The following is a 15427-nucleotide window of genomic DNA, read 5'->3' as shown; positions in this document are numbered from 1 at the left end:
TACGACCCCTCCCTACCCCCGGGGGTGGGACACACCGGGGTCGCTCCCGTCCCACCTCGGGGGGGGGGGGGGGTCCTCGCCGGTTCCGCCCACGCGCAACCAAACCCGACAGGCAACCGCGGTCAACCGCCCCTTCCCCCACCGTGGTTCCCGCCCCCTCCCCCCACCACGACGCGGCCACCCTGGTCTCTCACCCAGGGACATGTCGATTTTGTCCAGGTTCTCATTGCCTCGTGCTTTCGGTGGCGGCGGCGGGGTCGCCGTGGCTCCCACCAACCGGGTGCCAAACCGGTTCATGACTGGGGTTGCGGCGTCGGAGCAGTCAGCCGGGAAGGCCAGAGTCGCAGGCCCGCCGCCTCCCACTCACGCACGCAGACTAGCTGCAGCGCAGAGCGCGCACGCGCGCCGGCAGCGTCCTCGCCCTCCCACCTCCCAGCAGCGGGCGGGGGAGAGGGACTACCGAGACGAGCTGCGGGCTAGAGCGGCCCACGAGAACCTGGCGCTTAGCGGCCCTTGCCGGTGCGGGGCGCCGTCCTGGAGCCTCAGCCCAGGGCGCCAGGAATAGCCGCTGTCTTAGCCCCTCGACAGTCCACACCATTGGCAGCGCCTCCGAAACCGAGTCTGACTAGTCGTTCAGACTAGCCTGGCCCTGCTGTTCCGACCCGTCCTGCTGCGGAAAGGCTCGGCACGCCCCTCTGCAGTGCAGCCTAGGGAGGCTGAACAGACCCCTGCGAGCCGAGAGTGCAGCGATGGGTCCCAGCTCCCCTGTCCCTGAGTTGCCACGTCTGATAGCAAAGGCTGCAGTGACAGTTCTTGAGTCACCTTAACAATAAAAGTAGATACTAATGTATCTGTACCTTGTCTCAGTCGGCACTCTATAAACATTTGGCACGGTACTAGTTACCTTAATAAGACCTCATCTTCCCTTGGGAGGGTAAGTACTTCTGTTTATTTGCTTGCGTTTTTCTATTACTCAATTGAGTTGCGAAAGAAATATATATATTTTCCTTAATCGTCTTTATAGAAAAACTTAATGTTTCCATTCCAGCTTAATAATTCGTTTCCCCTTTACGAAATGTTATCTATCCCCCCCCCCTTTTTTTTTTACTTTATTTTCTACAACGCACTTGCGTGTAAGCATGCCTGTTAGTCCATCCCCCACATAACAGCTCAAAACCATCTCAGGCATTTTCATCTAAGGAAAAAACAGCGTCAAGTGTTCTGTTCGTGTAGAAATCTGTGCCACCATTTTCTTCACTTCCTAAAATTTCTTTAGTAGAGACCTGAGCTAGCTTTGTGGTGACCCAAGAAATCTGAAAACCACACTATCCTATATTTAATTTAGTAATGTCACAATCCATGTGATTTGCAAATTCAACAGCCATGACACATTTTACTATTTTTTGCTTGGAGCTTCCATACTTTAAAACACTTCGTATCATGTACAATTGCATCTATTAATAACATATTTTCTAACTTTTACCAGCTGAGACCTGGTTATAGCGTATCTACCCTTTTTTGTAAAGATTGTGACAGCTATTGATCCATCTTAAAACTACATACTAATGCTTCTTACAATATGGTTAAAAGAAAAGGCCACTCTTAAGTCGTGATTCCATCCAAAAGCATGATGTTTTGGGGTGTTTGATGAATCATAGTAGTCTTATCTTGAGGAAATGTATAATTTTCTATTGAGAATTTGAGAAATACAATTCCTTATTCTCAAAAGTCAAGTTGGGCCAGGTGTGTTTTCCAGTGCCTTTAATTGCAATACTCGGGAGGCAAAGAATAGTGAGTGAATTTCTGTAAGCTGTAAACAAGCCAGATCATAGTTCCAGGACAATCAGGGCTATGTAAAGATTACCTGTCTCAAAACAACAACAAAAGTCAAGTTGGTTTTCTTTCCCATGGCAAAACTGTAACTGTATATAGTCAGTTAACATAGCACACACCTATGAGGGCATACAAGAAACTAATGGTAAAAAGTTTGATTTCAGCAAGATTCAACAGTAAAATCTGGCACGTAGAATAGTAGAATAGCTGATGCTTTTGCCACAAGGTCCTTGAGTTTGCTATTTTACTCTCCAACCCCAACCCCTTGAACTGCTAGCAACTGAGGAAGCTAGATTGTAAAGAAGAATGTGGGTGAGGCCAGGCACCTTTGGACTTAGCACTGAGAGGCAGGTAGATCTCAGAGTTCCAGACCAGCCAGAGCTCCACAGTGAGACCGTGTCTCAAAACAACCAAACCAAAAACAAACAACCAAACAAGAAAGGTTCTACCGTTCCTGGGCTTATTGAGTACAACATTTATCATTCTCTTCCGTCACTTGTTATATTACCGTATGGAATGCTATAGGCCTTAGTCTGCATAAATTAACCTAAGAGTCTTTACAATCCTGAGGTGGGTGGTGGCGGTGCACAACTTTAAGCCCAGCAGAGGCAGGCAGATCTCTGAGTTTGAGGCCAGAAACCCTATCTTTACATTTCTGAGATCCTCCAAGCACAAGATGTTGCTCCCTGCATTAGCCCTCTGCCATTAGTTATAACTTCTGCACTCTCTGCTCATTTGTAGAAGTAAACTACAGAAAAGAATTGTAGATTGGTTCTTTTTTTTTTTAAGATTTATTTATTTATTAAATGTAAGTACACTGTAGATGTTTTCAGGCACACCAGAAGAGGGCATCTGATCTCATTACAGATGGATCTCATTACAGAGCCACCATATGGTTGCTGGGATTTGAACTCAGGACCTTCGGAAGAGCAGTCAGTGCTCTTAATTGCTGAGCCATCCAGCCCAGCTTGCTTGCTTGCTTGCTTTTTTTTTTTTTTTTTTTTTTTTTTTTGGTTTTTCGAGACAAGGTTTCTCTGTACAGCACTGGCTGTCCTGGAACTCACTCTGTAGACTAGGCTGGCTTCGAACTCAGAAATCCGCCTGCCTCTGCCTCCCGAGTGCTGGGATTAAAGGCGTGCGCCACCACACCCAGCTCACCTCTGCCTTCTTAGTGCCAAGTGTACACTACCATACCCAGCTTGGAAAGTCTGTTTACATTTATTATTGATTGATTGATTGATTGATTGACTGACTGACTGTATATGTGTGTGGTGTGCATGTATATGAGTACATGTAACATGGCACATGTGGAAGCAGAGGACCACTTGTGGGAGTCCCTTCTCTCTTTCTACCATGTAGGGATCACACTCTTATTGTCAGACTTAGCAGCAAGCACCCTCACTCACTAAGCCATCTTACCAGCCCATCTTGTTTCTAATCTTCTTTCTAATCTATATGAAAAAGTTAAGGCATTTAGATTTTGAAAGCTTGCATTTGATATAACAAAACAGGTGTGTTTAGATTTTGGAATTTTGTTTTTTTTTTAACTTTGGGTATGTATAGAACAAATAACAAATATTCTAATATGTAAAAACTTTTTTGTACCAATACAGAAAGTACTACCTTTTGTCCCCGTCTCTTCTCAAAACTGAAGCCTGATTCCAAATCTTTTAGTTTTGTAGAATGTTCCTTGGTATCTCATCCTTCTTGTTTTATCTGGAATTTCAAGTTCCCAAGGGCTAAGGCCTCAAAGATTCATAGACTCTCTCGGATTTCAAAAGATACAAGAATAAAGCATTGTCGTAATACTATACCAGCATATAGGTCACACACAAAGCAAAACAAACATAGCAACCATACCTCTCTTGTCTGTCTCTATAGATTGCTCATTCTGGACATTTCGTACAAACAGGATCATACAGTATACAATCTGTTGTGTCTAGCTTCTTTCACTAAACAAGGTCTTCTAGGATTGCTCATATTTTAACACTAAGTCCAACCCTCACTCCTGTTGATACTTGAATGTATTTCATTGCATGGATCTAGTGTTTTCTTTATCAGTTAATAGACAGTTGTCTGTTTTCACTTTTTGGTTATTATAAATAGTGTGCTATGAACTTTCATACATGAGTTTGGCATGGATAGAAGTCCTAACTTCTTAGAAACATACTGGATATAGATTTCTGGACCATATGACAGTGCTTTAACTTTGTAAGAAACTGGCAGATTGATTTTCACAAGCCTATATTATATTGTCATCAACAACATATGAGGGCACCAGTATTTGCACATGTTCTATTACTCATTAATAATCACTAGTATTTTTGTGAAGAAATCTGACTTTGTACTAGTGCATCAATTAAAGTTTAAATATGAAGTTGTGATCAGAGCTGTGGTCTCAGTACAAACATTACCGTTAAGACTAGACTTGGAAGTAATCAATGTAAATTAATTAGATGGTATAGTCAAACTGACTTTGGAGTTACAGCTCTGAATTTGATTCTCAGAAGCTCTGTCACTAGAGGTAAATGGTTAAAGTCTATGAATCTCAATTATCTCTCCCTCATATCATATTAATAAATTGTAATTCCAGGATCATAGCCAGGACTTAACTGGGTTTACATTGAGAGAAAAGAATAAAAAGTTACGACTACAATACCTATATTAGTAATGTCTCAGTCAGCTCTGGCTACGTGAGAGTTAATATTAATTTTCAACTTAGCAGGACCTAGAATCTCCTAGGAGACGCCCCTTCAAGCGTGGTTATGAGGAAGTTTCTAGGCTGAGTTGCCTGAGGTAGAAGGCTCACACTCCATGTGGGCAACACAAGTCTATGAGCTGAACTTGCCCTTTCATTTCTCTGCCTCCTGGCTGTGGATGTGACCAGCTGCCTCATTGCTTCTGCCTCTGTGCCTTCCCTGTCCCGTCCCCACCCCCCCCAACCTCCCCCACACACACACACTTTCAAGCACAGAGTCACCACTCACAACGGACTGAGATGTTGATCAGCCATGTTAACAAAAGCTGGAGTTAAAGACCGACTCTGCATTTTCTAGGTGCGTGAGCAATTGCTCTTCAGTTAATCATATATTCACTGTGCACCAGGTGTGGTAATGGGCCTTCGGGGATAAGCAGCAAACAATATGGTTACCGTGCTTCACAACTTCACACAACTTGCAGAGTAAAAGGCACTTTCTGAGCACCTACATCATCAATGGGGTGCTGTGCTGGGTGGAGCACATACCTTTGCCTGGCGTGGAGCAGTTCAGGATCCTCATCTAAGTCAAAAGAAACAGAATTCAAGCAGCTCCCGCCCTTTGTAGAGGTTTGATTTCATACAGTATAAATAAGACAGCATCTAGTATGGTTAGAGGAAACTGAGAGCCAATTAATATGGATTCCAGATAAGCAAGGGAATGATATGTCACATGTTGCATGTAAACAGCAATTGTTACTATTTTTATCAGATGTAGTATTTAAGATTATATATTATATGTGGGTGGATGTTTAGTGTGGTGTGCTTATGTGCACACACAGGTTCAGGTAGGAGTTGAGAGCCAGACATTGTACTAGGCCCAGAGGATCAGCAGTAAACAATATGGAAATGGTATCTCTTACCTTTGCTCAGCTTAAAGAGCAATGGTATTTTTTTCAGCACCTTAGAGACTTTCTACAATTCATTGCACACAGGTGTGTAGAGGCCAGAGATCAACTTCTGGTCTACCAGAAGTTCAACCTCTTGAGCTGTCCAATTTGGTTTTATATTATTATTTATTTGAGAATCTCATCCATGGGTAGCCATGTCTGTCTGTAGCATTCCCATGCCCTCTTCTTCCTCCTTGAAATGTAGGCTCTCTCCTGGGACCCCGAACTCACCTGGCTCTTTAGGCAAGCGCTGAAGATGGAACTTGGGCTTTCTCAGGGCTTCATTGATGCTGCTGCTTTGCCAACTGAGCTTTGATTCCATGCCCCACCCTTGGGCCAGGGTCTTACTATAGCTCAGGCACAATCCTCACATGCGCCACTATGTCCAGCCCAGAGGTCACAGACGTGCGCCACTGTGTCCAGCCCAGAGGTCACAGACGTGCGCCACTGTGTCCAGTCCAGAGGTTACAGACATCCACCACTATGTCCCCTTTACCTAGTGCTGAAGATTGAACTTAGGGGCTCTCAACCTGGAGCTACAGCTCATCCCAGATAGAAACCCTTTAGAAGCCGAGACCTTTTTAACATTCGTTAGTTTTAATGGGCCTCCCTCCCACTTGCTGTATCCAGCCCTTCACAAAATAATGCTGATTCTCATGCCTTCATATTGTTGTAATCAACCTTGTTCTTCCAGCCCTTGCTCTAGCTTAGGCCTGGGCTTGCAAATTAGCAACCACAGGGCCACCTCAGCCTAGAGTCAAGCTTTCCTTGGTCTGAACAATAGTCTGGCAGAATTTAGAAATGTAGTTAATTATACCTTTAGGGGCAGATTCTAGCTTGTTTTTTGGGAAACAAAGCAATACTATATTATCTGGCAACCAAAAGTCCCAGTGTTCATTTGACAACACTCAGTTACAGCTAAGGTGAGACTCCCTTCTTGGAAAAAGACTGAAACAGTCCAGCTCAGAATTTCTGCCATTCTCTCCTTTCTTTCTTTTCTTTTTTTTTTTTTTCAAATAAAGATTTAATGTATGAGTACACTGTTGTTGTCTTCAAACACACCAGAAAAGGGCATCTGATCCCATTACAGATGGTTGTGAGCCACCCATGTGGTTGCTGGGAATTGAACTCAGGACCTTCAGAAGAGCAGTCAGTGCTCTTAACCACTGAGCCATCTCTCCAGCCCCAATCTCTCTTGTTTCTTGCAGCTGATTTGTCTTACTCTTGACTATCATGCACAGACTAGTCTAAGGATCACCAATCTCTATCTACTTCACTCTTACCTCTAGTGAGATACCTACTCTATCTCCTTTCCACATTGTCAAACTTAGCTTTGTAAGCACATTTGCCATATCCTCTCATTTGATAAAACTCACTGTTCTATGGCTAAGATCCCAACTCCTTAACATGTCATTTCATAACCTGGTCTTGCTTGCATGAGAATGCCCACATCATTGTGTCCCACTCCTTTGCTTTAAAAAGCTTTATATATGTGTGTATATAGTGGGTGTGTATACACATTTAGTGCATGCATGCATGTACATTCATGGGGAGAAAATAACTCTCAGGAGTTGGTTCTCTCCTTCCACCGTGGAGGTCTGGGGCTTGACCTCTGGTGGTTAGTTTCGGTAGCAAGCTTCTTTACTTACTGAACCCTCTTGCCCTTTCTCAGTTTTTTTTTTTTTTTAAAGATTTATTTATTATATGTAAGTACACTGTAGCTGTCTTCAGACACTCCAGAAGAGGGTGCCAGATCTCATTACGGATGGTTGTGAGCCACCATGTGGTTGCTGGGATTTGAACTCTGGACCTTCGGAAGAGCAGTCGGGTGCTCTTACCCACTGAGCCATCTCACCAGCCCCCTTTCTCAGTTTTGATAACTAAGAAGCAACAATTTTCAAAACTGCTATTTTCTTAATACCTGTCAGAGCTGTTTTGTCCAGCTTCCTGCCTCTCCTCCCCTCCTTGTTAAACTCTTATCCTAGAAACTGCTCTGCACGGCTTTGGTGGTGTATGCTTATAATCTCAGCATTCTGGAGGCTGAGGGTCTTGAATTTGAGACCAACCTGAGCTAAAATACCAAAACAGGGTGGAGAATTGGCTCAAGGGTTAACTATCTGTTCTTGCAGAGGGTCCCTGTTCCAGTGCCTTCACGGGCACATACAAGCACGTGATGCACACACATACACTCAGGCACACGCATATACATTTAAGAACATTTAGAAAAAGAAAACAGTAACCTGTACCCGACATCACTCCTGCAAGAAACCTTCCCTCAAAGTCTTCCTAGCCTTTCTACTGCTCTTTTCTGGTTCAGTTTGTGATCTCTTGGTGTAAATGCTTGGAGCTTCCAACACCAAGAAGTATTAAATCAGGAATGGACTGAAGTGAAGTTAATCGAGTTAGGATTATATCAGTTTTATTGTCTATTTTAACCTCCGACAGAGTCTGATTTCCTGAGTAAAGTGTGACAGGAGTTCGCCCTCGAATTTCTGACTGTCGTTCATTACATGGAGCTTTTAATCAAGGTTCCCTACCCAGGGAAACTCGCCTAGCACAGCACGCAGCTGGCGTCTGTGTACCCAGGTTAGGGGAGCCTGGGATTGGATGTGGCAGTGCATGCCGGGAGAAGGATGGCCTTCGAAGGGCTTTTGGGGAATTGTAGTTCTTGGAGCCGGAAGTGGGGGTGGCAGGGGTAGAGCGGCAGCTGAGGCAGCAGTCCTTGACTCTGTCGCTGTCAGGGTGTAGTGAATGGCTCTGAGCTCACCAGCCACGGTGCCTCCCCTCTCTTGAGGGTGCTCCGGGTACCCTGGCGGTCGAAGCGGCCTGGAGCCTCTCTCCGGCCCCGAGACGGCCTTACAGTCCGGATGCGTCCGGAGGGCGCGGGAATGGATCTTGGCGGCGGCGATGGGGAGCGTCTGCTAGAGAAGAGCAGGTGGGCTGGGAGCCGCTGGCAGTCGGGGCTGCTGCGTGCGCGGGAGCACAGGGAGACTTGGCTGGCATGACACGCAGTGCGGGGCGCGGCAGCCCGTAGAGCTACTGTTCAAGTGACTTGTTTGGGAAGAATTTCCAAGAGGAGGGACTGGTGGGGCGTGTATAAGGACAAGGGAGGAGATGAATTTAGGGACGGTGAGCAACTGTGGGTATGATTCTTTGAGGGCCAGGGAAGACAGTGAAGAAACTAAGATACAAGACTGCCAGAGGAGAGGTGGACATTGAGAGTCTGGGAGAAAGGACTGAGGTGCTGTAGTGAGATTTTTATAGGCCAAAGTCTATAGATAAGCAGAAACAAGATTGGTGCCCTGCGTTAAAATTTGTGATAACCCAGACCGATTTTAAGAGGGTGCTAAGATATTCTGGGAGCTACGGTTTTAGATTACAGTGGTTCAGCAAGGTTAGGAAGAGATGAATGTGGGTGAGGAGGAGAGGTAGGCCTGTGAGTTAAAAGAAACTGATTGCACTGGGTGTGGGCTCGCTGAAGGGACAGAAATTGTGTGCATGTCCTTTGTCAGTGAGATGCCGCTGCCCTGAGAGGACCTCTGTTTCTTTTTTCTTCAGCCCCTTTGCTTCTTCTCTACAATGCAAACTAAGTAAGCTCAAGTTTATGTGGAATTATTGTCAGAAAGCCTTAACTTCTAGAAATAGGGGGATTTAAGATTTATTTTCTTTTTAAATTTAAACAATTACACTTATATATATGTGTGTGTGTCCTACTTAGGATTGCTTCATTAACAACTGGTCTTAGGTTGGGAGTGTAATTCAGGGTAGAGCGCTTGCCTAGCATGCAGGCGGCCCTGGGCTCCATCCTCAGCACCTCAAGAACAACAGAAGCAGGGTCTCAACATCTTAAGAGGATGCAGGAGGAGAGGCACAGTAGAAATATGGCCGGAGGGAGTTTTTCTTGACACTTAAAATAGGTTTAGTACAATGATGGTCTCCAGAGCAGATGAAGTCCCACGACTAGAAGCAAAATAATTTACCTTAAAATATTCCTAGGGGAGAGCTGAACAGTGCCTGGGTGAAGATATTTCTGCTATGATATAGCCTGTGGCCTACTGAATTAGTCGAGCTTGGAGTTCTTGCCTGAGGTCTATGAATGGTGCATACTAAATGAAACTAGATGTCTTACTTCTCCTTTCAACATTTTAGTTTCTGCTTTTTTATACTTGGCTATTTATTTTTCTCCAGATGTCTGTGAAGCGTTTTATGTAAATGGTACCCTGTAGCTGGTAAGCAAGCTGTAGGGTTATTTGGATTTTCCTGTACTGTTTTGTGTGGGGCAGACTGGGTCAGATATTTAAATTTGCTTGGTTTGTTTTTTCTCATTTAATTGGACCTGCATTAGTTTGTTAATTATCCATTACTTCTTTATTATACACCAGATGCTGCCTTGACAGCATTGTGAAGGTTAACTTATTGACCATCTTAACAGTTGTGTGAGGTAGCTACTATACCTATGACCACTGCCCAGGTGCAGAAGCAGAGACATTGACAGGATAAGTAACTTGCCATCATCACGCAGTGAATCTCTGGTAGAACTGAGACTCACACCTTTAATCTCTACACTCTGCTGCTGCCCCACATGCTAATAGTGACAAATGTACACAGTAATGCTAAATTCTTACTGTTCTGTGCTGGTCATTTAGGTGTACAGGACAACTCCTTTGCAGATATATTTTCCAATCAATTACCCCTGCTTCTTAACTAGAGTGCTTTAAACAACTCCAACACACCCACCAACACACACACACACACACACACATGGTCACTCGCTCAAACTGTTGTTGTAAAGCTACTCTCTGTTAGTGGCTAATTAGTTCAGAATGTGTGTTTAATGAAGCTTCATGGTACTGATGGCCTCCTTAACTCCTTAGATAGACACTGGTAAATACACGCCTTATGTTAGAGAATTAAGGCATTGTGGCCAGACCACTGCAAACATAATCTTTTCATGGTCACTACAACACACAATTCAAAATGTCATCTTAGTGAGCTGACAGCACTTGTTAAGCATAAAGGAGAGACAGTTTTCCAAGCACTTGATAAAGAAATGTGCATAATTAAGCCCACCACAAGCCTCTCTTCTGTTTTGATCTCAGTTCATAGCATTTTGCACTCAGTCATCCAAGCCAGAGCCTCGCAGTGAAAGTTCAGACTTCTCTTTTCATTTCTTATATGCAAAGCTACGGTGGAATCCCAGCTTGTGTGCTCGATTTGCTCATTTTACTGAGTCCTGCCTCTGTGGCCCAGTGTTCTTCCCTGCTGGGAGATCATAAGAATTAAATAAAATAATGAGCTCAAGTTCCTCTCAGTATGCCGGGTATGTACTAAAGTACAAAGGGTTGTGTACTTGTGTCCAGTCTGAAGTTTCCATGAGCTAGGTGTGTTGTCCACATGCAGTGGGGTAGCTTTTTCTTCCTAGTTCCATGGCAGCTCTGGCTAAGTCGGGTTCGTGGGAGACTGGGGTGTTGACCTAGATCTTCACCCTAGAAGTGTACTTACAATCATAGGCTCCTCCACTGTTTTCCATGTAGTTAACTCTCTGATGGCAAAATACGGCTGTGCTTAAGACTGATACTTCTCGTTCCCTGGACTTTCCTTAAATGCCAGCTGTCTGCTGGAAGGGACTGTCATCCAAAGCCAGAGTCCTTCAGTACTGCTCTGCAGCCTGGGCTTTATTGAGCAGTGCAGTCCACTTGAGAGCTAGGAGCTCAGCTCCACCCAGTGCTCAGTTTTCCTGGTGCAGTGGCCCACAGAGTCACTTCAGTGACTCCGCCGAGCACTCAGTGGACCAGACCTTCCCCTCCTGTGTCCTCAGCCCATCTGTGGCATTTTCCACTCAGTCAGCTAAGCCCTAACCTCACTGTCATACTTCTCTCTTCCCCATGTCCCCTATCCAAGCAAGCACTCGTTTCTGTGAATTCTTCCTTAATTGCTCCTTGAATTCCTTTTATCCATTTACAGATATAATGGTTATTGTTCCTTTTTAAAATCCGGGGCATAGTATTGCTTTTAGGCACAGCCAAACATTGGTGCTGAAAAGTCAGGTGTTGTCCATATCTCCGATGGGCCCTGGTTTGTTGGTTTCCTTCTCAGTGAGACTTTCTACAGGGAAACCTCAGCAACTCCAAGTCTAGAGTTCTCAACAGCAGGAACAGAAAGGATGCAGCCCAGCAGGCGTTCCCCAGGCTTACCGACTGATGTTCCTACAGCCAGGATGTAGAACACGCTGCTTAATTGGGTCTGGATTGTGTTGGACTTAAATGATGGATCCTAAGGTGGGATAAACCCTTCCTAGAACTTCATTCACCAGAATAACCGATAAAGGTGGTTGCTTTCTGGAAAGAAGCTCTGTTTTCCAAAGGCCACAGGTCCAGGCAGGAGCAGGTGCACACTCACTTGCTGGCACACTCTCACAGTGGAGATTTTCCTAACAACTACCTAACTAATTTTCCTCTCCAACTGTAGTTTCTCAGTCCAGGTCTACATTCCAGTCACTTAGTTAACTTTCCAGAAACAAAGTTATTACATGTTTGTTCAGAGATCCTTGGTGATTTTTCCCATTGTGATTTGTATATAACACTGGAATTTTTTCAGCCATAGTGAACGATGAGGTTCTGTTGTCTGTAGGAAAATGGCTGCCCCTGAAGGTAGTCATATAAAGTCAGTCTCAGGTACTCGTCTCTCATTCCCAAGGCCATAGACATATTGATGACCTGGGAACAGAAGAACACAGGGCCAGTGGGAAGGATGAGCAGGGGCTGCCTGCAGTGTGAGGTAGCATGCTTAGATTACATTATGTACTTGCTTGGAAGCAGTCTCCTGTAAAACGAAGGGTATCGCATTGGAATAGCTAGGATCCAGCATTTAAAGGGATGGAAAGAAACTAGTATTCAGTTTGTGTTTTCGTCCCTGGCTCATGGCGTTCAGTCACCTGGACTGTTTTCAGCCTTCTCTGCACTCTCACAGTCTCTCCCTGTCTGCTTGAAGAGCTTAGTCATCCTTCAGCAGGCCTTCCAGACCTGCTCCTTCCTGCCTCTCCCTCACAGCCTACCCTTTCTCTCCTTCCATCTTCATCTCTCATCTCCTTTTCCTTTCACCTTGATGCCAGGGATTGACAGTGCATCAGGATGGGAGGTAAAGACGTGATCGCAGGATTCTTGAGCATTCTTCATTGTGTAGCTCGATTACTCGATTACTTGTATCAAATGCTTCCCACTCCAGCCCCATCCCCCTACCCCCGCTGCCTGCAGATACATCCTGGAAGCTTTCAGGGAAAGTGTGTTAGAGGGCATGGGGGGGAGGTGTGTCAGCCGATGGCAGTCACTTTGCCTCTGGCGCTTCTTTCTGTTTATGACAAGTTTTCAGATCTATGGGATCAATTTTTTTTCTCTTTTTCTTCCTCCTTTGTCATACCCTTCTCTTTAATTTAGTTATTTATTTTGGTTTTTCAAGACAGGTTTTGTGTGTGTGTGTGTGTGTGTGTTTGTAGCCCTGGCTGTCCCAGAACTAGCTCTGTAGACCAGGCTGGCCTCATAAACTTAGAGATCAGCCTGCCTCTGCCTCCCAAGTGCTGGGTCAGAAGGTGTGCACCACTACCATCATCACCACCACTACCAGCACCTCCAGCCTCACCCTTCTCTTGTAAAATCATTCCTTACATGTGTTTCATCAACTTGTTGGGACATAGACAGCATAATTGGCACAAGCTGCATGTAGTAATTAAAATAACGATTTTAAAGTATTACCAAGAAGAATGGTCTATTGATAGCACAGGATTAAGGATCCTAACAAAGCAATCATAGTGAAGCAGATTACTTAATACCCCTGAGAAGTTGAGCTAGAGCTGAGCCTGAATCCCTGCGTGAGGTGACAAGATGTTCTAAGTAGGAGGATCTGGTAAATAAAACACCAGAAGTCAGAGTAAGGTCAACACGCCGGTGATGGACTACACTAAGTAGACTTTGTTGTATTAGATTGAGGGATTCTAGTAGGAAAGTATTTAGACCGAGACCAAGGTCTCGGTGTATGAACTCCATACTAAGGGGCTTGCATGTCAGCCATGGTTATAGTCCCTAGTGTAAGGAATTCTGCCTTTTGTTAAATATTCCCATTGTTGAAATTCAGTAATCCCTGTATCATTCAAGTTTGGTATGATTGGTGAGTTTGAATATTATGTAATTAAAAACAAATTATATATCCAGGTTTGAAGAAATGTTAAACTCAAATTAAATATGGGAGTCTCTTGCTACCTCAGTGTTATCAATAATTATTTCTCTTTTATTTTGTGTATTTCTGTACATAGAGGGAGTAACCAATTCTTTCTAGACCTTGAAAGTCCCAGGGGATTGCCTAGTCAGAGTCTGTCCGCGTGAGAAACCTTTTGACATTTGAGTATTTAAAAATCCTTTATGGTACTTTCCAGTCTTTTTTATTTTTTTTTGCTAACTTGTTTATGAGTGTTTACTTGCATGTATATACGTGCACCCTCAGAGACCAGAAGAGGGAATTAGATCCCCTGAATTGGAGTGACAGGCAGTTGTGAGCCACCATGTGCATGGTGGGAACTGAGTCCAAGAGCTTTGCAATTGCTTGTAACTCCTGAGCCATTGCCCAGCCCCTGTGGGTCTCTTATAATTGCTAATCTCAGAAAAGTCTATAAACAGCTCTTGTCCTTTTTAGTTTCCTCATACCACCAAGGTGACCCTGTTAACATGTTTTATGTTTTAGTAATTTTACATTGAGATCAGTCCTGTCTTGTCTCCCCGTCTCCCCCCAGCCTCCAATGCTATCAAAGCTTTGGAAAGTATTTCTGGTCAAAATTCTAATTCTTTTCTAGCATTCTGTCATGTTGATATCATGTTCTACCCTCCATTTCAGGAATCAAATCAATACTTTACTTGGTACAACCTGACCTCTAACTATGATCTCGGTAATGATATCCATCCTAGATAAATGACATACTGTGAAGGGGATATGCTAGAGCGCTTCCTTCTGCTTCTAAAAAGAACATTGGAGGCCCTGGGGAGGTAATTCAGAAGATGAAGAGATTATTCTGCAAGTATGAGGCCCTGAATGCTATCCCTCGAATCCATGGTAAAAGCAAACAGGCAAGCAAAAAGCAAAACTAGTTGTGGTAGCATATAAGTGTAATCCCAGCTCTGGGATACTAAGACAAGCAGTTCCCCGGGGCTTGCTGGTCAGCCAGCCTAACCTAAGCAGCAGGCCTCAGGTCCCAGTGAGTCAAAAATCAAGGTGACGGCTCCTAAGGAATAACAGCTGAGGGTCACCTCTGGTCGACATACACACACACATACACACACACACAAACACTTCTGAGGATGACACACTCTGAGGTTGTCCTCTGGCCTCTATGTGTACCGGTACAAATACATAGAGAAACAGACAGAGACAGACACACACAGAGAGACAGAGAGAGGCACACACACACACACACAGACACATAAAAATGGGGCGGGAGAAGCACATGAACATTGGGAATTGCTAACCTGCCAATAGATTTACACTGAATCTCGTTTTATAGTTGTATAGCATTACCAGGTGAGGTTTTACATGCATTTAATCCCAGGATGTGGGAAGCAGAGCCAGATGGGTCTCTGTGAGTTTGGGACCAACCTGGTCTACAAAGCAGGTTCTAAAACAGCCAGGGCTGTTACACAGAGAAACCCTGCCACAAACAAACGCCCATAACAACTGTGTAGTGTCTTCACTTATTTATCATCTATCATATGTTATATTTTTTCAGTGGTTATATTTTCTTTTTTTTTTTTTTAAAGATTTATTTATTTATTATATGTAAGTACACTGTAGCTGTCTTCAGACACTCCAGAAGAGGGCGCCAGATCTCGTTACGGATGGTTGTTAGCCACCATGTGGTTGCTGGGATTTGAACTCTGGACCTTTGGAAGAGCAGTCGGGTGCTCTTACC

At 44.3% G+C, this 15427-nt stretch overlaps 2 protein-coding genes across 7 annotated transcripts in view; one reads left to right on the top strand and one right to left on the bottom strand.

Annotated features, from left to right (window-relative positions):
• Positions 1-440, bottom strand: part of Fyttd1 (forty-two-three domain containing 1) — a 31025-nt gene extending 30585 nt beyond the window's left edge. Inside the window, exon 1 of one of the 2 annotated variants that reach the window (XM_029470264.2) lies at positions 195-440. In XM_029470264.2, the coding sequence (XP_029326124.1) occupies positions 195-297 (103 nt within the window). In that variant the 5' untranslated portion in view covers positions 298-440. The remainder of the gene's footprint in view (positions 1-194) is intronic. The other variant, XM_021185247.2, reaches the window with a different exon arrangement.
• A 59-nt stretch (positions 441-499) lies between these two features.
• Rubcn (rubicon autophagy regulator) overlaps positions 500-15427 on the top strand; it is a 54707-nt gene continuing 39779 nt past the window's right edge. For 4 of the 5 annotated variants that reach the window (XM_029470262.2, XM_029470258.2, XM_029470261.2 and 1 more), the window contains exon 1: positions 8160-8413. In XM_029470262.2, the coding sequence (XP_029326122.1) occupies positions 8346-8413 (68 nt within the window). In that variant the 5' untranslated portion in view covers positions 8160-8345. Of the gene's footprint in view, positions 935-8159; positions 8414-15427 lie in introns of those variants that run through there. The other variant, XM_029470263.2, reaches the window with a different exon arrangement.

Source organism: Mus caroli, unplaced genomic scaffold (genome assembly GCF_978045245.1).
Source record: "Mus caroli unplaced genomic scaffold, Mus_caroli_1 scaffold_17, whole genome shotgun sequence".
In the NCBI taxonomy this organism is placed as follows: domain Eukaryota; kingdom Metazoa; phylum Chordata; class Mammalia; order Rodentia; family Muridae; genus Mus; species Mus caroli.
This window is presented reverse-complemented; position numbering and strand designations above follow the sequence as displayed.